We start from the raw sequence: 20,469 nt of genomic DNA, 5'->3' as shown, positions 1-20,469 counted from the left end.
AAATGATTAAATTTATACTTTGGAAAGAGTAGTTACAGTTTGGAGAGCCTTCCAAATGAAGCAGAGACTAGTGCATTCTTTAAAATAATTAGATGGCTGTGTTCCATTCCTAATACTGGAATCTTCATTAAACAGTCCAGTTTAACAAGCAGATATGAAACACCCTGTTTTCATCTTGTTTAAAATAGGAATCTTGCTTTCCCTTCTGCAAGAGGTTGTACGTTCAGGTATATATTGTCACAGAATCATGGAATGGTTTGGGCTGGAGGTGACCTTAAATCTCATCCAGTTCCAATCCCCTGCCATGGGCAGGGACACCTTCTAGTGGATCAGGTTGCTCACAGCCTCATCCAACCTGGTCTTCCCAGTGAAATATTGGGAAAAATAGCCTAGAAAGGCCACAGGAGCTCCATAATTGGAGGCTTTTCAAAATATATAATGCAAATTTATGATACTAGGGTTTAAACCAGCATTACTTTCAAAATAATTGGACCTGATCTCTCATTTTCTTTCATCCACTGCCTCTATTGTCACAGATCAAAGAACTAATCCAGGTTAAAAGTTAGGATTTTTTTAATTATCATCATTATTCAGCTGGATCAGTTCATCACACAACTATACGAGTGCTTGGACCGGCACGAGGAGGGGCCAAGGGAAACAGATGTGGTGTGGAAATAGGAATGAGTAACCAGAAGTATTTCTTTCTCTTGCAGCGCTGCCTTTACATGCTACTGAAATTCTGCCTAGATAAATCTCTGCCAGGAACAGTGTAGATATGATTCCTGCTTCTGTATTTCACATATTTTTAATATTGTTTCAAAGTCAAGTGCAAACAGTAAACATTACATGGCAGGCTTTGTGCTTTTGGGAGTATCAGAAGCTGAAACCCAGATCTGAATTTGTACTGTGAAGAAAATAATCCTTCCTTTGTTATATTTACCTTCAAAAAACCACGGCAAAATACTAGGAATTGATCTCCCACCTACCTTCATACATCTCCAGGATGTGAACAGTATCGCCGACTTGCAAGGAGAGCTCCACATCTTGGGCAGCATCGTAATTGTAGATTGCTAAAAAGGGGAAGAGAGGGAAATGAAATGAAAAACACAACCAGGAGAGCTGCAAGATCATCAGATTCTGAAATCTGGTGCCACGGTACCTGTCAAAGGCAGAATATGATTTTGTTAAAGCACTATGAAGTGACTAAGCTATCCTGCAGATCCCCGGGAAATGTATGCAGCTTATCCATTTGCAGATTCTATCATCAGTTCCTGCCAGGATAAGAAACATTAACAGCCAACAAAGTTTGCCTTTTACCTTTAAGAACTCAGATCTGTGATGCTATGTTAAGAAGCTGCATCTTCCCACTTGACTGACAGCTTCCTCAGCAAAGGTCACTATCACCCCAGGCAGAGGTTATGGATCAATTAGGTGATTGTCATTTTTTATTAGCGTTTCCCTGCACTGTAGCACTCGCAAGCACTGACAAAACCACATAAATGGGATGTTAAAGCAAAACCCACCTCTATTCTCTATTAAATACCTCAGACTACTCACTACGAAAGGCTTTTTCCAGACACGAACCAATCATAGCAAAAAAAAACCCTTGAGGTTCTCTGCAATTTTAATCCCTACCAAAGACAAAGCTAATCTGAACACTTATCGGATTTCCAGTGGGAATAGGATTAAGTCCAGAAGCCCGTGCTTCTAAACTGCCTTTTCTCTGGAACTTCCTTGAGGAACATCATCTGGCTGGGCAAAGCAGAAGAGCCCTCAGAGCTGCTGGAGGCTTCTCAAGGTGAGGCAGCTTAATCTGAATTTGCTTTCGAACCCCTACAAGTAACAAAGACATAAAGCAGTCAGGAAAACGCTTCACGATGGTTCGGTGAATCGATCAGCTAAATTAGAGCAGACCACTCCTCTACCAAGATGAGATGATCTCATTTATTTCTTTATTTAAAACACTAGTTTAAGCACAGATCACATCTTAAACGCAGCAATGCAATTTCTCACACACACGTGTGTCACATCCATGCATCCAAATCTGTTTCCCAAGGAAATGTGTGAGTGAAGCAAGCGCAATGTTTATTTTTAAGGAGGCAAATAAATCAGGCAAACATTTTGAGGGGCCTTTGGGAAAATCCTTCAGAGGGTTTGTATATGAAGAACTCTCACTGAAAATTAAATAGATTTGAAATAAACTGAGCTCCTCTGTCAGGAAATTCACATCAAATGCCTATCATTTCCGTCAGGATGAGGTATATTGCCTCCTGGCAAGGATCCAGCATCAACAAACGACTGTGGCTCACCAGACCGGAAATTCTCACATACACCAGCTTTCTTTAAAAAGTTGGAACTATAAATAATCCAACAGCAAGAGGCAGGCGCTGTGAATTCCCTGCAATAGCCGAACTAGACCTTGATCACAAACAGACATGGATTTCCTTATGCTGCTTAGGGTGGGCTTAATTCACGCGACTAACTTCAGCATCCACAGAGACACGGGATGCACTGAGTCTAGTCCGTTGTATTCCAGAGTGTTACAAGACTTCTGCTCCTGAGGCACAAGCTGCTTGGACATGCAGTTTCCTCTCCCTTCCCACAATGGTGTCGTAAACCAGGATATTCAAACTGACTGGTGGTGTGGATGTTCAGTTTAGACACTTTAAAGGCTCTAGAAGAGGCTAAAAAGTGAAATTCCCATCAATATGTTTGGAGAAAAAGAACAATCTAAGAATGATTTGGGTTGGAAGGGACCTTAATTATCACCCAGTTCCAACCCCCCTGCCCTGGGCAGGGACACCTCCCACTGGATCAGGGGCTCCAAGCCCCATCCAACCTGGCCTTGAACCCCTCCAGGGATGGGGCAGCCACTCCTGCTCTGGGCAACCTGGGCCAGGGACTCCCCACCCTCACAGGAGAACATTTCTCCCTAAGATCTCATCTCCATCTCCCCTCTTCCAGCTGAAAACAGTTCTCATCCAGTCCCTGCCCTCCCTGGTCAAGAGCCTCTCCCCAGCCTTTCTGGAGCCCCTTTCAGCACTGGAAGCTGCTCTAACATCTTCCTGGAGTCTTCTCCAGGCTGAACAACCCCAACTCTCTCAGGCTGTCCTTGTATAGGAGGTTCTCCAGCCCTTGGATCATCTACATGGCCTCCTCTGGCCTCGCTCCAACAGCTCCATGTCCTCCCTGTGCTGAGGCCTCCAAAACTGGACCCAGGGCTCCAGGTGGGTCTCACAGAGCGGAGCAGAATCCCCCCCGACTCCCTGCTGGTCCCACAGCTCTGGATGCAGCCCAGGACATGGTTCGATTTCTGGGCTGTGAGCACATAACATCATATAATGTTTAAGGGCAAAGACAAACACCGACGTACACAGATCAGAATAATCTATTAAGAACTACATCGTATGGGCAGCTGCTGAGATCACAAAAAGGCAGAGTTATAATAATACTGTATGTGATTCAGTTAAAAAGAAACCGTTCTGCCAGATACAGAAAATAATTCTGCGAGGATTTGCAGAGGTCAGCATAAAAGCACAACCCCCGATCCAAAAGTCCCTGAGGCCCTTCCTTCTGTCGCAGCAAGCTTGCCAAATCACTGATGTTCCAAGTCGTTACTTGGATGGGACATCTCCACACCTCCCTGAGGTGCGGCAGGAAGCAGTGTGGATTTATAAAACAATCTAAGTTTCTTTGCAGGCACGGTGGAACTGTTGGCCCGTAACGTGCTAAGGGGATGCTGGGCTGCACGGGAGGAGTCAGAGAAGCAGTGGCTGCCCCATTCCTGGAGGTGTTTCCAGGATGGATGCGGCTTTGAGCAACTTGATCCAGTGGGAGGTGTTCTTGCCCATGGCACGGGGTGGAACTGGATGGGCTTTGAGGTCCCTTCTGAGCCAAACCCTTCCATCAGGCTGCCCAGAGAGGGGGTTGAGTCACCTTCCCTGGAGGTGTTTAAGGGATGAGTGGTTGAGGTGCTGAGGGACATGGGTTAGTGATTGATGGGAATGGTTGGACTCGATAATCCGGTGGGTCTTTTCCCACCTGGTGATTCTATGAGTCATTCCTCAGGTGAGGGCCAGGCATCCAGAAGTCTACGGCCATCAATAATCCTGCACACAGGACTTAAGATGTAAAGCACAGCACCTTGGCCAGTTTTTAACTTGGCTGATTACATTCTATCCAACGATATTTCCTCTAGTGGCTCCAGCTGGAAGACCTTACTTCTGTCTTGAAACGCTGTTTGGGATTCCTGTTCTGTGGCCGCGCTTACCACAAGAAACGGCTGCTGTTCAGAAGCGCATGTCTGCTTGTACGTACAGGGATTCCTACACACAATTTCTACGTGCTTTGGGTTCCTTTGGGACAAACAGACATTATATAATTCTGGACTGTGGGTTTTTTTCCATAAAATGCTGCCGCAGCCTCAGACAAAAGCAGTCTGAGTGCCTAACAGAAAGGTGGGCGGCATCAGACAAGCCTTTCTTTTGGGAACACAGGCAGCTGATTCAAGCTCGAAGAGCACAACAGCCACAAGAAGAGGGAGAACTGAACACTGCAGACCCCTTCCTCTCGCCAAAGAGCACGGAAGCCACAAGACAGAACTAAACAACCACAGTTCCCTTCCCTTCCCTTTCCCTGCTCTACCAGAAAGGTTTCAGATCCCGATGTGCAGCATTTACAAGCCAAAGGAACACGTTTCAGCTGCTGCACATCAAAAAAAAAAAAAAGGCAAGATGTGAGCTATCTTGCTTTGCTAGGTTGAATTAATCAAGAACAGAGGGTCACTATATAAAATCTCCTACTCAATGGTTATGTGTAAGGTTATAAAAGACAAATTGCTGGCATATTTTCCGCGGGAGCTTTACTGTTTGCAACTGATGCTTCTTGCTGCTTGAAGCCAGCCCTGCCCGACCCAGCCCGTCCACAGTCAGTTGAGCCTCTTTTCACTGTGTGTATTTAATCTGACCTCTTTCAGGCTTAAAAGGAAGCTGGACATAACAAACATGGTCATGGCATGAAAAAAATAGAAAGCTTTTATATAAAACCATGATAGAGTAGCAAGAAAGGAAGAAGAAAAAGAAAAAATAATTAAAAGTCCCCAAATCTGCAGCAACATCTGAAGTTAAGTATTTTTGCTTCACGTTAAACTTCAGTTGAGATTTTGTCCTTCGAAATTCACTTTAGAACAGTGATCCTGTTCTTTTTATCATCCTGAAAGAAAGGCAGCACTGAAGTTGAGCAAACTGAATCTAAATAAAGAGGCAGAGGTGGAAAACACAATCCATGAGAAGGAGATACTGAGTTTGTTTTAACGATCGTATAATTTGAGCATAACTAGAGGCCACGTGTCATATTTAATTTACAGTCCTCCAGTCTAAGAAAGTTTAAGACATGTTTTTCAACAGCGCATCCAGCCTATGGAATTCATGAGGAGGGAAGGTCAGAGGAGTCAGCACTGGGGCTGGTTTGAAAAGGGCAACAGATAACTTTATGACCGATGACAGCAGCCAGAGCAATGCGGGTGAAGATAAGCGGAAGCAATTTTCATGCTTTAGGGCAGAAGGTGATCTCTCAAAATGGATTGAGAAGGAACTTTGAAGGCATTGCACAACTGGGTGGGCACGCTGGATGTTGAGGATACGCTGCTCTACTCCGCGGCATCAAGAAACAGTCATCATTGAGGAACAACTACACAAATGGCAAAGGAAACCTGAGATAGTCTGGGCTTTCCAGGGTAGCCGGGGCTCTGAGTAATAGATAACGGTGAGCTGGAAGTTTCTGAGAAGGAAGAGGGTACACGGCAGCGTTCCGATAGGAAAAGCAGGTTTAGTTATAGCGTTCCCTCCTGTTGCATCAAGACAGAAATTAATTGCAGCACACATTCCTCCCATACGAGGACAGGCTGAGAGTTGGACTTACTCAGCCTGGAGAAGAGAAGGCTCCAAGGAGACCTTCTAGTGACCTTCCAGGGCCTGAAAGGGCTACAAGAAAGCTGGGGAGGGACTGTTCACAAAGGCTTGGAGTGATCCAGTGGGTCTCTTCCAACCTGGTGATTCTACGATTCTACGATACTCCTTTGTATGCAATCCAAAACGGAATGAAATGGAATTCTTCCTTCAATAACTTATTTAAATGCATCTGAAATGTGGATTATTGGCCTGAAAAACACAGCCACCACAAGATGCGTTATCTCTAACTTGGCCCACAATAACCACCCCTCCGCCCCGACAAAGACACGATAACGGCGTCCAAATACCACGGCCCACTTCTCCGCAGCCTGCCCTCTCCACTATCTGATAGGAGAGGGCTGTGCCTTGCTTCCTCTGAACAAAGAGTCGCATTCAGCGCTGTTGCAATAACCAGACTTCATCTCATTACGTCTTTCAACTGAAGAGTCAAAAACTACTGTACGGAAACAGAAGTATGTGCTTTTATGCTGCAACAACCCTGAATTAAGAAATGGCATTTCTGCCGGACAGCCCCATCTGGAGAAGGCTGGTATGCTCTCTGCTGCCAAGACGTAACCAAAAAAACAGTGGCTTTATTTCAAAAACAAGGAACTGCCCAAGGAGTTAATTCTTAATAGGAACAAAGGCTTTTTGATGTTTGAGCAAAAACATTCTTGTAACTTCCCAGGAATTTATGTCTGAAAAATGGAGACCAGAATAATTAAAGATTTGTATGTCAGACTACTTCAAGGAAAAAAAAAAAAAAGTCAGGCATGGTTCAACACTGAGAAACATGCACATTAACTGACTTATGAACAAAACCTACTGCTCCTGAACTGGTTTATGCTGACATTCAGTCTCAATTCTACAAAATTCCAAGTGATCACTTCGCATTTTGAATGAAAATAATCCAGAAGAGGATTACACCCATGGAAATGCTTCAATTAACAGCCATCATTACACTTCAGAGTCAAGCATCTGAAGAGTTCTAGGTGGACCTTTACATATTGCATACTTAATATTTCGGGCTGATCTGACACACAGGATTGCGCCCCCTGATAAAGAGCCCACTCCTCAGCTTTCCTGGAGCAAGATACTCTCTTTCAGTCACGCCATCATCCACTTTTGGCTGTTCCTACATCTCTCTCCATCAGAGACTGGATCAGACTCTTGGATTAACGGTATAATCTCTTAAAGGGTGGATAGTTTTACAAAAAAACCCAACAGCCTCCTGGGAATACGGATGGCTTCAGGAGTGCTACCCAAGGGCTCCGGCTAGATGTTCTAATGGTCTCTCATGGCTTTAAACTCCACAGACTAAAACCACAGCCAGCTCCACAACAATGCTCTGGAGGCAAGTGGCAGACCCAATGACAAATTAGCCCACGTACTTTAATTAGAGCTTCTTGGTAGAGGCAAACAGATTATTCAGAACTGTTGAAGCAAGAGACGCCCTGATTATAAAGGAAAAAGAAATAATCTCCAGCTTTTCATCTCTACAGTATTCCCATTAGTCATCTTCCTCTCAATTATTTACTGCAAAGTGTTTATAGCAAGATAGATGTAAAAAAATAAAGGGGATTCTATTCTCAGAGCGCATCTATACTGCAGAATAAGATAGATGTGGATCTTGAGCATACACTGATTTGGTTATCAGTAATAAAGCCATCACAGCAGAGGCTGCTATGTCTCTCTGTAAGGGTCCACAAAGCAAGCAAACTGTAGCTGCCTCTGTGATCTGAACTGCACACTTAGAATTATCTTGAAGTATCTCTTTCTGCCATGAAGAACCTCCACATTTTGTCCAGAGAAAAAAAATTCAAAGTTTCAGCCTCTCAGCCTCCTCCTCACAACTAGGCTATGGAAACCAACAGCAAAAACCTACAGCAGGAAAACCACCCGAAAACAACTCTCTCTAAATCCATTTAGACAAGCACCACGGGCAAAATCTGACTTCACCTGCTGACTAAAGAATCAGCTCAATTCAGAGCTTCCAGGATTTGCAATAACCCACTCTGACCTCAACAGTTACACTAACACTCCCCATCTCCCACCAATATTCTCTTCTGCTCATCTCAGTGCAAAGTTTAAAGCTCTGCCGGTTTGACACATGCAATCATTTTCTAATCCATCTTCCTGAAAAGACAGCAGAATAACACCCAGCAGAGGCACAGGACACAGCAGCAAGCGTGCATTCCATTTTATATACAGGTAACACACACAAATCGTGAGCTGTATAATTTTCTTCACTAGGCTCTCTACTTCCCTTTATTATTTTCACTCTAAAAGGCCCACAGGGATTTTAAGCTCAGATAAAGAATTAATCTACATTAGCTGTCTCAGCTTATGTCTGGAATAAGAGGGAGTGCTGTGAGCCAATGGAGGAATAAATCAGGAGCAGCAGCAGCACAGGAGCAAAGCTGCTCCTGAATGCACTACACCCAATGCTTGATAATAAAAAGTATTTCCTTCGACTAGACATGCAATTCCAGTCTAACATCATGAAACGTTGCCTTTTGCAGAGCCATAGATGGAAAAAGAAAATAGCCTCTCTTTCTGAAGGTTCATACTTTCATAAAGAATATCACAGAATCATTTAGGTTGGAAAAGACCTTTAACATCATTGAACCTAAACTGCCAGCTCCACCACTAAATCACACCCGTAAGTACCACATCCCTGTGGCTTTTAAATACCTCCAGGACTCCCCTGGACGGCCTGCACCAGTGCCTGACAACCCTTTTGGGGAAGGAATATTTCCTAACATCTAGCCTAAACCTCCCCTAGCACAATTTGAGGCCATTTCCCCTCATCCTATTGCTTGTTACTTGACCAGGTTGCCTTTTGCCTGGATAGATCTTTCCACAACAACCATTTAAGTTGTCTCCAAGCTTCCCTAACTTGTGGTTTAGGGGAATGCCCTTGGCTTTTGTTCCCAGTATGTTACCAGCCTCCATCTATTTCCTGTGGTCAGCGAGAACGGTGCCCGCCTAACAGTGATCAAACATAAAAAGGGAAGATAAAACCATGAGGTGTTAGCCACAGCATAAACCAGTTTGTGAAGCTACAGTCTGTTTGGCTGATTCAAACTACACGACATGCAACAGCACGTCAGGGCTCAAGTGGAATGAACAAGAGAACCCAAGTTGGACCTTGGGTGCCAAAAGCAGCTTCCAAGTGCAAAATGATGACAACACGTGCTTGTTGGGTCTGGGAGGTGGTCCTCGACTTCATGTTTCCCAACCCAGCTGCTGGAAGATCTTGCAATTCCACCACACCAACCTTCCTTTAGTTGACGCAGAAGAGAAGCCAGGGAGACCAAATTGCCATTTTAGTGGTTCCAAAGCTGGCTCAGGGAGGAAGGGAGCAGCAACAAGAAACCTCAGATCCTGGTGGTATCAAAGCTGCACCTTCCACCAGCTCTACTTGGACAAAACCCTTCTCCCTAGTGTGTTTAAATACTTCATTGCTTTACCAAGCTATACATTCACCTGCTTTCCCTGTGACACAGTGACCTTCTCAACAGGGAAAATACAAGGCAAGACTGCTCCGTTTCATCTGCTGGCCACGGTACAAGAACGAGATACCATACTGACAGGTGGCTTACAGATCTTATTAGGTTAAAGAGTGCCTGGTATCATTGTGAGGTGCATATCTTCCGTATCTTCCAAGCCCTGCAGCTTTATTTTGCCTCTTTGAAATCCAAGCAGTAACATCTAGCTGAAACGATTCGTATTCTCATAAAATTATATTATATCTTAGTCTTGTCCTTTAGAGCAATGGTTCTAACCCCATAACACTGTTTCAACTCTCTCAAGACAGCAGAAATCAACCCTTTTGCCACTTGCTTTAGCTGAATCAGAAGTTGGTTTGTATTCAGGTCAGACCATTGATATGGGAATTCGATAAACTTAAAATATAATGCATCTTCTCATTTTGGAGAAAGAGACTTGTAAGAAAATAGGCTCAAAACCACCCTCTGGGTTGTCTTCTACAAGAGAAGTCATCCATACCTATAGCCTGCTGAGTGTGGTGCTGCTTACATTCTTGTTTTAACAACTGTGCAAACCTACCAGAGATGCAAAAACCAGTTTTCACAAAAGTAAACTCTGGTTTTGAATGTCTCCTTCTTTTTACCCTATGAAGGTACAGATGCTCATTTACAACGCGCATAAAATTGTGACTGAATTTCACCAAGTTTGTCTGGAATCACCTTTTTTCTCTCCAAGCCGGCAAATGTGAAGCTTGTGTTTGCACACATGAAGCACAAGAGCAATTTCTGCAATGAACTTTTCAAGCAGAAGTGTAAAAAGCAAACCCATCGCTTGATAAATTGCACTACACAGCTAATTCCCAACTTGAAAGCATGTGGCACTTTCAAAAGAATTAAGTGAATTTGCCACTGGCTTTAAATTACTGTCCTAGTTCTTACTGGGCAGAACATCAAAGGAAGTAGAAAGAAAACTTGGAAATACTACTGTACAGAACTGTAAGCGTTACTGTCTAATGAGTTTTGCTGTATGCGTTACTTTCAGAGGGAGTGAGGGTGGAGAGATGAGAGGAGGTCTAATGAGTAAAAAAAACACTTGAGCACGGGGTCCAATTGTGCCTACAGGCTAGCCTGCACTGTAAAGTTCACCCGAGTTAAAATCCAGCATCGTCTCTCACTAGCATCACACCTACAGGTATCAACACTAAGCTCAAGCTGATAGACCCACAGAGAATATAAAGTGAAGGGATCCCATTTCGCCAGCTGCAAATGCAACCCATTAGAACTACAGCCATAAATCTTTATACAAGCGTTCCCAGGTCTCCAGCTCCTTCCCCTTTCCATCCATGTGCTCAGGAGAAGACAGACAAGCTCTCCCCCAGTCTACATGAGAATTCACTGCATGGCTTTTAAGAAACTTGGGATATGCTGCCTGGAAGCTCTTTACCTTCACTGCACAGCACATCTGTGGAAACCAGCATTTGAGCTAACTCAGGCTGGCAGGGATAATATAAGAACTTCTAACACGCACAGGGTTTTCAATTGGCCTCATACCTCCAGCCAACATTGGCTTCATCACAATTCCCACTCCCGTAATGGAAACCTGTGGTTTCATCGATTGATGCTTGCAGAAGGACACATGTCCCAGTCAGAGAACTGGCACTACACAGTGACACGGACAACTTCACCTTTCCAAAGACCTTTAAGTCCAAAGCATTTTTATCTTGCCACCTATCTCAGGTAACAAGCAAATGGCAAACAGAGGAATAGTGTTGAAACAAAGAATGGGGAATCTTGGCTGGGAACTAAGTGTCTTACTCTGGAAGGAAAAAAAGAATATTGATCCCTTTGTTCTCAAGAAGAATGAAGAACAAGCTGCTCCCAAATTTGCAGTAACAGATCAGTTTTAAATAAACTGCACAGGATAAAAGGAGAAAAAGAATTTGGTACTGTGCACTGTGGCTTTCCCTTCGTTTTCTTGAAGTACTTTACACCTTTAGATTAAGCTCTATCTCTCTACAGCTTGAAGCCCCCACTACACCACCCGAGCAAAGAGAATGGAAGTGCTGCAAAGTCAGATCTCTAATATTTAAGCTCGTTACTTTTGCATTAGGGAAAAGAACAAAGCTCTTCCAGAGCTAACTGGCCATTGTTTGCCCATGACATTCTGAAACAGCATTAGAACTTTAGAGCTCAAGATAAAAACTCTTTTATTATTACAAAAGATCAAAGTACGAGGCTCCCCCAAGAGCAGAAAACTATTATTATCTCCATCGTATCTCAATGAACTTTTTTCCCAGATTCAGCACTTTCCTGAATGAGATCCACTTTTACAGCAGCAACACCTCCAAAAATTTGAGGACGTAAGAAATGGCTGAAGAACAATCTCCACAGAACCACTACTTTTTTTAGATACATTCTGACAAGGTGCCAGACACCTATCTGAAAGCTTCAAGAGGCTGCCAGAGCAATTAATCCTTTAAACAATGCCCCCCCTCTATTCCTGAGAGATCTTCCTAGGAGGTACAGTCTGTACTGTACCAAAAAGACATTTTATCATTTGAGCAGCGGGGCCAACTAGCGCTCTGTAATATCTTCCGTTTTTGAAGGCAACCATGAACTGGCCCACCTAGAAAGCCGTTTAGTAACTCATATTTATGTTCCAGTTTTACTAGCCCATGTTTCCTGGCAAACACACCAAAATTCGTTCCAGTATTTTAGGCATTTAATCATAAATTTAATGCACTGGACCCAAAAGTGTAGTCTCATTCTGGCAGCAAGGGGATAAACGTGTTTATGACTTTGGACTAAGGTAGTTTTAAGCTTGGCCATGGTTGTTTCTTTAACGTCCTAGTATAAATACGGCTTTTTCCTCCCTAAAAACACTAATTGAAAGATCTATCTTATCAGTCAAGAGAAGTGCAAGTTAAACAGTGCAAAGAAAAAAAGTTGGCCTTCAATTAAAGGAGGTTTGGCGAGCTTGCATGTAGAAGGGGGTGAATGAACATTTTTCATCTTCAGAATGCTAGGGAAAGATGAGTACACATTTAGTACTTCTTGATCAACATGCTATTAAGTTTTTTTTTTTCAGTTTATGTACTTTATTATTTTAATTTCCCGAGCTTCTATCTGCATTTGTGCCAGCAAACACAGTTCTACAGCAAGAATATGCAAAAGACTGCTGCAAAATTCAGAACTGGTCTTACAGCCTCGACACCTCTGAACAATTCGGCCCACATCTAACCAGTCGGAGACAGCTCAGCCAAATCTTTAGAAGGTGACCAGCAGTTCTGGATACCTCAAGAGAGGATCTGGAGACTCGATAAATGGCCCTGATTGTTAGTAAGATGAACTGTACGACAGGGTGGCCCTGGTTGCCCAGAGAAGTGGTGGAAGTCCCATCCCTGGAGGCGTTCAAGGACAGGCTGGATGGGGCTTGGAGCAAGCAGAGAAGTCCCTGCCCATGGCAAGGGAGTGGAACTGGATGGCTGTTAAGGTGCCTTCTGACTCAAACCATTCCATGATTCTATGATAGTTCTTAAACATCAGGGCTGTTGGTGATGTTTCGAGGTAAGCACCAGAGAGCTAAAGCACCCACAAGTCACAAGACACTGCTAGAAATACTGCTTTTCAAAGCAGGAATAAGAAATGGAGCGGTTACAAGTCTTGTTCATGTCAGCAACGCCTTTGAAGTCCACAGGATTAGTTTCACAGGGAACTACTAAAGGAGCAGAACAGTAATCACCAAAAGTAAGAGAAGGCAGACTCGGGTGAATATGGATTAACAAAAAATAGAAAGGGCTATGGAAGCAAGAAGCAGCACAGCCAGCTTTCACATCAAATAAACTGTAGACACAGCAGTAAAAATCAGAGAACTAAATTGGCAATAAAATGTTGTACGTTACTGTAAAGATTCAAAGCTTCTTGCTGTCAACAATGCCAAGGTTTTACTTTTCCCTGCTGGAAATTTTGTTGGCATTGCCATCAATGTGACAATGTATAGACACAAATCATAATAAAGTAAATGGAGGGGAAAAAATGAGTACTTCTAGGGCGTTTCTATCAACAGAAAGGAAGATAGACACGTCTGCAGAGGGAATGAGCTCCCAGAGACCTTGCCAGCAACCTGCTGCACAATGGGGGACCTAAATTCGAGTTAGAAGCATTCTGCAGGAGTGCTAGGCGTAGGGCAAGCATTGAGTTGAAACAAATACCAATTCTGCTCTAATTTGATATGCTGTACTACCACCGGTTCCATGAAACAACTTTCACCAAGTCTATATTTTGAGACAACTTTGCATAAGATGTATGAAGCTTGAACATGAAACCAAGACCTGACGTCCCAGCACATCAGGAGTTACCACAAATCAAACCATTAGTAAGAAAATCTTACTCGGCAGCCCTCTCATCCTCTCTGATCCTTTGCGTTTCTGCTCACATAAATCACAAATGTAGCTGGCAGGCACTGGTTTACATTTGAAAAATTACTGCCATTCCTAAGACATGACGCAGCTGATCGTAACTCAACAACCACATGGTATTTCAGCAAAGTAAATAGTCCTTCATGACAAGAAGAAGTCTTATGCGCCCATCCCTCCAGCAGGGAAAATTGTAATGGGCTTAAAAGGCCACCAATAACTATTAGGGATAATTACCTGTCAGTTTACCCGAAAAAAATCTATTCAAAAGGGAAAAGAACCCAACAAAATAAAAGATGATAGATTGAAACTCAAAGTTTTCAACTGTAATAGTTTCTATAGGCAATGTAAGAAGGTATTTTAGCCATAGCAAGTGGCCACGCTTCTTTTGGAACCAGATTAAATCGAGCCTTTCCATTTCCAACAGCCGCCCATGTATCTGCAATACCTGATGTGCAAAATAGAAATGAGATGTGAAGAGGATGGGAAAGCTTGGGTGGGAATTAAAGCTGCCTAAAAGCTTCTCAACCCTTCCCTCCCAGCCGCCTGCCTTTAAAAATGCACAGGATCAAAATGCTTTCCACTGAGCGACTTTGTTTAATGACCTTCCCTTTGACCCAACATTTTAAGATATCTTCTAAACAAAACATGACTCCAGCTTTACTCAGAGCCTATAAACTTTACTAAAATACAAACAGTGCACCAATACATCTCATTAACCGGTGAAGATTTTTGGGACTCTTATCAATCATAGAATGGTTTGGGTTGGAAGAGATCTTAAAAGATCACCCAGTTCCACCTCCTGCCATGGGCAGGGACACCTCCCACTGCATCAGGGGCTCCAAGCCCCATCCAACCTGGCCTTGAACCCCTCCAGGGATGGGGCAGCCACCCCTGCTCTGGGCAACCTGGGCCAGGGCCTCCCCACCCTCACAGCAAAACATTTCTCCCTAAAATCTCATCTCAGTCTCCCCTCTTGCAGCTGAAAATCATTCCCCCTCATCCTATCCCTGCAATCCCTGATGAGGAACCTTCCCCAGCTTTCCTGGAGCCCCTTGCAGTACTGGAAAGTTGCTCTAAGGTCTCTCCAGAGCCTTCTCTCTTCTAGGTTGAACCCCAACTCTCTCAGTCTGTCATAATACTTTAAGGTACAAATTTAACAGTTTGAAGAGATCACAGGCAACCAATAATATTAAACAAGCCAGCACCCTCATAAAAATGCAAGCTATTCCAGACTTCAGGACTCAAGAGCTCTTCACTTAAACATCTCTTATTGTGGAAGCCCAGATTTGTGGATTGGCTGAATAATAGATTTATGCACAGATCAAACAACATAATTATAAACAAACACTTCACAACGTGTTAGTCCATAGTTACAGGGGATATAGAAAGCATACGTGTACCTGCTACACCATTATAGTCACCTGGAAACAGTTCTGGCTGAAAACTCAGCACTTCACATTTCTGAACTGGTTTCACGCTGGAGCAGTTCCCTGACCTGGCTCACCACACTGCTATTGTCTACTGGAAGGATCAGAAAAAGGTGTGTAACTACTTGTTCTGAGAGGAGCCTGGATTTATATCAGAATAGAATACGTAATGATTCCAAAGATTCCAGATACTCTCATATGTGATACTGAAACCATTAATAAGGCTTCGCCAGCCCACACATACCCATTAAGAATAGATGATGAGTAATTGTACCTTTACAATAGAAGTGTAATAATTAAGTTAGAATCGTAGAATCATAGAATAGCTTGGGTTGAAAGAGACCTTAAAGATTACCCAGTCCCAACCCCGCTGCCATGGGCAGGGACACCTCCTGCTAGATGAGGCTGTCCAGGAGCCATCCAACCTAGTCTTCAACACCTCCAGGCATGGGGCAGCCATCACTTCCTTGGGCAACCTGTTTCAGGGCCTCACCACCCTCATAGTGAAAAAATTCATCCTTCTGTCCAGTCTAAATCTCCCCCTCTCCAGTTTATCCCCATTGCCCCTCGTTGTATCACTCCAAGCCTTTGTGAACAGTCCCTCCCCAGCTTTCTCGTAGCCCCTTCAGGTGCTGGAAGGTCGCTCCAAGCTCTCTGCAAATGACACTATTGGTTTGAGAGAAGCACTTCACCTGAAATACATTCCTTCAGTTAGTTCGCCCCAAAACCTGACCAGCTTTCAAGGATGATGCACCAGATAGCACCCTCCCTTCCCAAATTAGAGGTGAAGCTCTGTGAGACCCAGAAAATCCCGCTGCTTAAAGAGCCAAGATGTTGCCCATCAGATGCTCAGCAGCCTTTTTGTCCCATTACAAGCCTGAAGCTTCCAAAATCCCATCTGTTACTGGGTGGAACATTCATTGCAAGTGTGAAACTGCAAGCCATGTGTCTCTCACGTATGCTCCCCTAAAAACACTACAACTTCCAGTCTTGCACTCCCTGCTCTGTGCCACCTCAAACTCAGCCCGTATGCCATCTGTATCATCCACGCTAGCGGTAACAGTCCCCGCGTTTAACCAGCTGAGGATGGAACTAGAAGGAAGCAAACCAGTTTGAACCCACAATCAACAAATCTGTGGAATAATGCAGGAGATAAACCATTCCGAACCAAAATGCAAAAAGCAGACAAGTGACACCGAATCACACTGTTTACTTCTTGGAATTTCTTACTATGTGGCTATGATTTAGAGGGTTGTGTCTAAAATAAATGCAAGTAGGTTTATATTAGTTTCCAAAGCACAGATGAGCAACAACCACAATGTGTGTGTTCCTCCTAAAAAGAACTAACCTCTATCTTCACACTTCACAGCTGTCACCTTACTCGCACTACCAGTGAATGGAAGTTGTCACCATCTAATGGCCTGGATCAACCAACCACTGGCATCACCCTCATTACAACCACCTTCATAATTAGTACTAACAGGCAGATTAACAGCCCAAGCAGCCTTCCTCTTTGTCCTCATCTTCTTCAAACAAGCCCAATAAGCACTGGTGCTCGAACACAGCACCAGATGCATCTGTAGACAGGGAACTTGCTTGTGTGCAAACATCAAATTGACACAATTACAGTTCCATTAATGCCACGCGTCAAACACTGCCTGATAAAGGTAGTGACTGCAGAAAGAATTCTGTTTACTGACTGCAGATTAACCCTGTCAGTCTGGTTACAAACGGTTTGGTCCACGTGTCTGCATAGAGGGGGAATAAACACCTTTTGAACGCAGCTGCCGACACACAGAATTAAAGGGATACTTCCCAACAAGACTTTTTGATGGTTAAGGGCAGGGAAGAGGCAGTTTTTCTATCAACCCTGCTTACTCACAAGCCGGTGCCCTTTCTGGCAGAGAAGCTGTCATAATCAGCAGTTGGCTCGAGCCAGCACAAAAACTCACCCCGGAAGCTAATAAAAAAGGAAGCCAGAGGAGTGTCTCTGATTCATCCTACTGCCCAAGGCCATTCTTGATGTAGAAGGTGTGCTTTAAAAACCCTCCGCCATAATCTAGCACTGCCAATCATACCAGCATTACAGAGTTTACTTGATTATAAGGCCAAAATTTTTGAATTCCTGATGCTCAGAGTAATCTCACCGAGGCACACACACAGGTTCCCACATAAAAACATCCTGAGCTGCTACCTACACAGAAAGAAACAAAGTTCAGGGCGTACAATACTCCACACCCTCCTGGTTACCAGAGCAGAAACTAGATAAGGTTGTGCTGCGTTTAATATCTCTGAAGCTTAAGCCACAGTCGTGCAAGAAGCAGGCTGCCTCGCTGCAACTCCACTTCAAAATCAAGTGGTTAACTTATTTCAAGTTCACCCTGTGAAAAATTGTGCAGGATGAGAGTCTCCACCTTTGAACTGACGGCCTGAACTGGAACGAAGGGAGTCAAGGCAATCAACACTTCACAACGATGAAATCAAATATTTTTCTCACATCAAGATGTCCATTGTGGAACACAAGGGGTTCAGGAGATCACTGTTCAGTGAAATAAGGGGTTCAGAAGTTGTTCCTATCATTGGGGGTTTCCTGCCTATTGTTCTCCGCCCAGTTCTCACCAGTGACCTCAAAACCTGTGGGTTTCAATCTGTCACACTCTGCAGAGGAACTGATCAGCAACACCGCTGGTTATGTTCCTCCTTGAGAAAAGCAAGACAGCGTTCAACCATCTCCTTTCTAACACCAAGACAAGAACAGTGCAGAAGGTACAAGGCATCAGTCAAACCTTCACCATCCCTTGCCCTACGTCAAGATTCCCACCCCCTCCAAAGGCGTCACCCGCAGACTGAAATTCACACTCATCACAACCTGTCGTGCCCTTTTCTATCCACATCTTCATTTTTGCTGCTATCTTAGAGCACTCTTCACTGTCAAACACGCCGGAGAGGCAAAATTACAAAGGTCAGTCCCGAACGTGCAAGATTCCGGAGACTCGAGAGCTCCAAGAGTGGGAACTGGACACACACCACTGCCTCCATCCCTAAGGGTTCAAAAAGGAATACCCACCGCTGAAACCTGGAGAGAGCACGGAGTGGAAAAAGAATTAAGAAAGTGTGAGGAGGGGAAAGGACCCAGGAGTGTGCAAAGGGGAAGAAATGACTCTAGGACAGTGGGAAGTGAATGAACTAAAGAGGCTTGGCAGGAGGTGAGTGGGTAAGCGGAGTGCTGGGGTTTGAGAGGGGAGAGGAGGCTCCCAGGGATGGGGAAAAAGGGAGAAAAAAGGGGGTTGAAGGGGGAAAGGGGAGGATAGGAGAGGGATAGGAAGGGATAAGGGGTTAAAGGGGAAAGTAGGAGCAAAAAGGGGGGGCTAAGTGGTGGAAAAAAGGGGGAGAAAAGGGGAAAAGGTGAAGAAGAGCGAGTTAAGAGGGAAATGGGGTATAAAAGGAGGTAAAAAAGGAGAAAAGTTTGAAGGGGAAGGGGTTTAAAGGGGGGAAGAGAGTGCTAAAGCAGGGGAGAAAGAGGGGTTAAAGCAGGGGAGTAAAGGGGGGGTTAAGGGAGAAAGGGGGCATAAAAGGGGGGGGGAAGAATAAAAGTTTAAAAGGGGAAGGGGGTTAAAAGGGGGAAGAGGGGCTTAAAGCAGGGGAAACGCCGGAATTAAGGGGGTAGAGGGGGGAAAGGGGGTTAAATCAGGGGGAAATGGGGGTTAACGCATGGGGATAGAGTAGAAAAAAGGGAGGTTTAGCAGGGGGGAAAGGGGCTCTAGCAGGGGAAGGAGAGGAAAGGGGGTTAAGAAAGGGGAAGGAGGGGAAAAGGGGGTTAAGAAAGGGGAAGGAGGGGAAAAGGGGGTTAAGAAAGGGGAAGGAGGGGAAAAGGGGGTTAAGAAAGGGGGTTAAGAAAGGGGAAAGAGGGGAAAAGAGCGATTAAGGGGGAGGAATAGGGGAAAAGGGGAGAATGGGGGGAAAGGGGCGAAAAGATGAGGGGGAAGGGAGAAGAGAAAAGGAGTTTAAAGGGGGAACGGGGCTTCGAGGGGCAAAGGAGGGGCAAAGCGGAGGGTGGGAAGGGGGAAAGGAGGCAGGGGAGGGCAGGGCAGGGCGGGGGGGGCCGTGGGGGCACTCACCGACCCCGTACTTCTCCCTCTTGGTGGGGATCCAGCGAGCCATGCCGGCGCCTCAGCGCTCCGCCATGCTCCCAAACTTCCCGGCAGCTCCCAACTTTCCTGCCTTTCCCCCCTCCTCCTCCTCCTCCTCCTGTCGCGGCAGAAGAGAGAGAGAAGGGAGGGAAAGAGGGAAGGGAAACAGCTCCGCCCGCCCCGGCAGGGATTACCTGCTCCCAGCCCTCTGCTCCGCCCCAGGGAAGGAAGAAGGGGGGGGGGGGGGGCTGGGAATAGAGGAAAAAAAGCCCTAAAATCGTGTTTTTAGCCGCTGCCACTCCATGTGCTGGTGTGAAACCGCTTGCTGCTGTGGTAGAAACACGGGGTTTTCAAAGGAATTGGTGCGTCGCTAAGAAAATGAAAGGGTTGTTGAGAGGCGCTGCGAGCGTCTCTGGGAAACCGTGGGATGGTTTGGGTTGGAAAAGGGCTGAAAGTTTGAAAGGGGAGGGAAAACTAAGAGAACTGGGATCCTCGAGAGGTTCAGGTGTTAAAAACACACCGTGCGTTTCGCAGAATTGTGGAATCATTGACTAGTTTGGGTTGAAAGGGACCTTAAAGGTCAATTTCCCAGGTGTGCTTGAAGCAAATACATGGGGCGCTTTGGACGTGGGTGTGAAACACCTGAAACGGAGTCACAGAAGAGGGTTTGGGTTGGAAGGGACCTCAAAGCCCTGCCAGTCCCACCCCTGCCATGGGCAGGGACACCTCCCACTAGATCAGGGGCTCCAAGCCCCATCCAACCTGGCCTTGAACCCCTCCAGGGATGGGGCAGCCACCCCTGCTCTGGGCAACCTGGGCCAGGGCCTCCCCACCCTCACAGCAAAACATTTCTTCCCAAGATCTCATCTCAACCTCCCCTCTTTCAGCTTAAAACTGTTCCTCTCATCATATCCCTTCCCTCTGTGATCCAGAGTCCCTCCTCAGCTTTCCCGGAGCCCCTTTCAGCACTGGAAGCTGCTCTAAGGTCTCCTCGGAGCCTTCTCTTCTCCAGGCTGAACAACCCCAACTCTCTCAGCCTGTCCTCATACAGGAGG

The 20,469-nt window shown here is 45.1% G+C and overlaps 1 protein-coding gene across 1 annotated transcript in view; it reads right to left on the bottom strand.

The window, feature by feature from the left end:
- Positions 1-19,522, bottom strand: part of DOCK5 (dedicator of cytokinesis 5) — a 77,541-nt gene extending 58,019 nt beyond the window's left edge. The window contains exons 1-2 of the mRNA XM_069877556.1: positions 19,403-19,522; positions 987-1,070 (exon numbers count right to left, since the gene is read on the bottom strand). Coding sequence (XP_069733657.1) covers positions 987-1,070; positions 19,403-19,445 — 127 coding nt within the window. The 5' untranslated portion in view covers positions 19,446-19,522. The remainder of the gene's footprint in view (positions 1-986; positions 1,071-19,402) is intronic.
- Positions 19,523-20,469: the final 947 nt, after the last annotated feature.

Source organism: Phaenicophaeus curvirostris, chromosome 27 (genome assembly GCF_032191515.1).
Source record: "Phaenicophaeus curvirostris isolate KB17595 chromosome 27, BPBGC_Pcur_1.0, whole genome shotgun sequence".
NCBI classification, from domain to species: domain Eukaryota; kingdom Metazoa; phylum Chordata; class Aves; order Cuculiformes; family Cuculidae; genus Phaenicophaeus; species Phaenicophaeus curvirostris.
The sequence above is the reverse complement of the archived record's forward strand: the minus strand, read 5'-3'. Positions and strand labels throughout refer to the sequence as shown.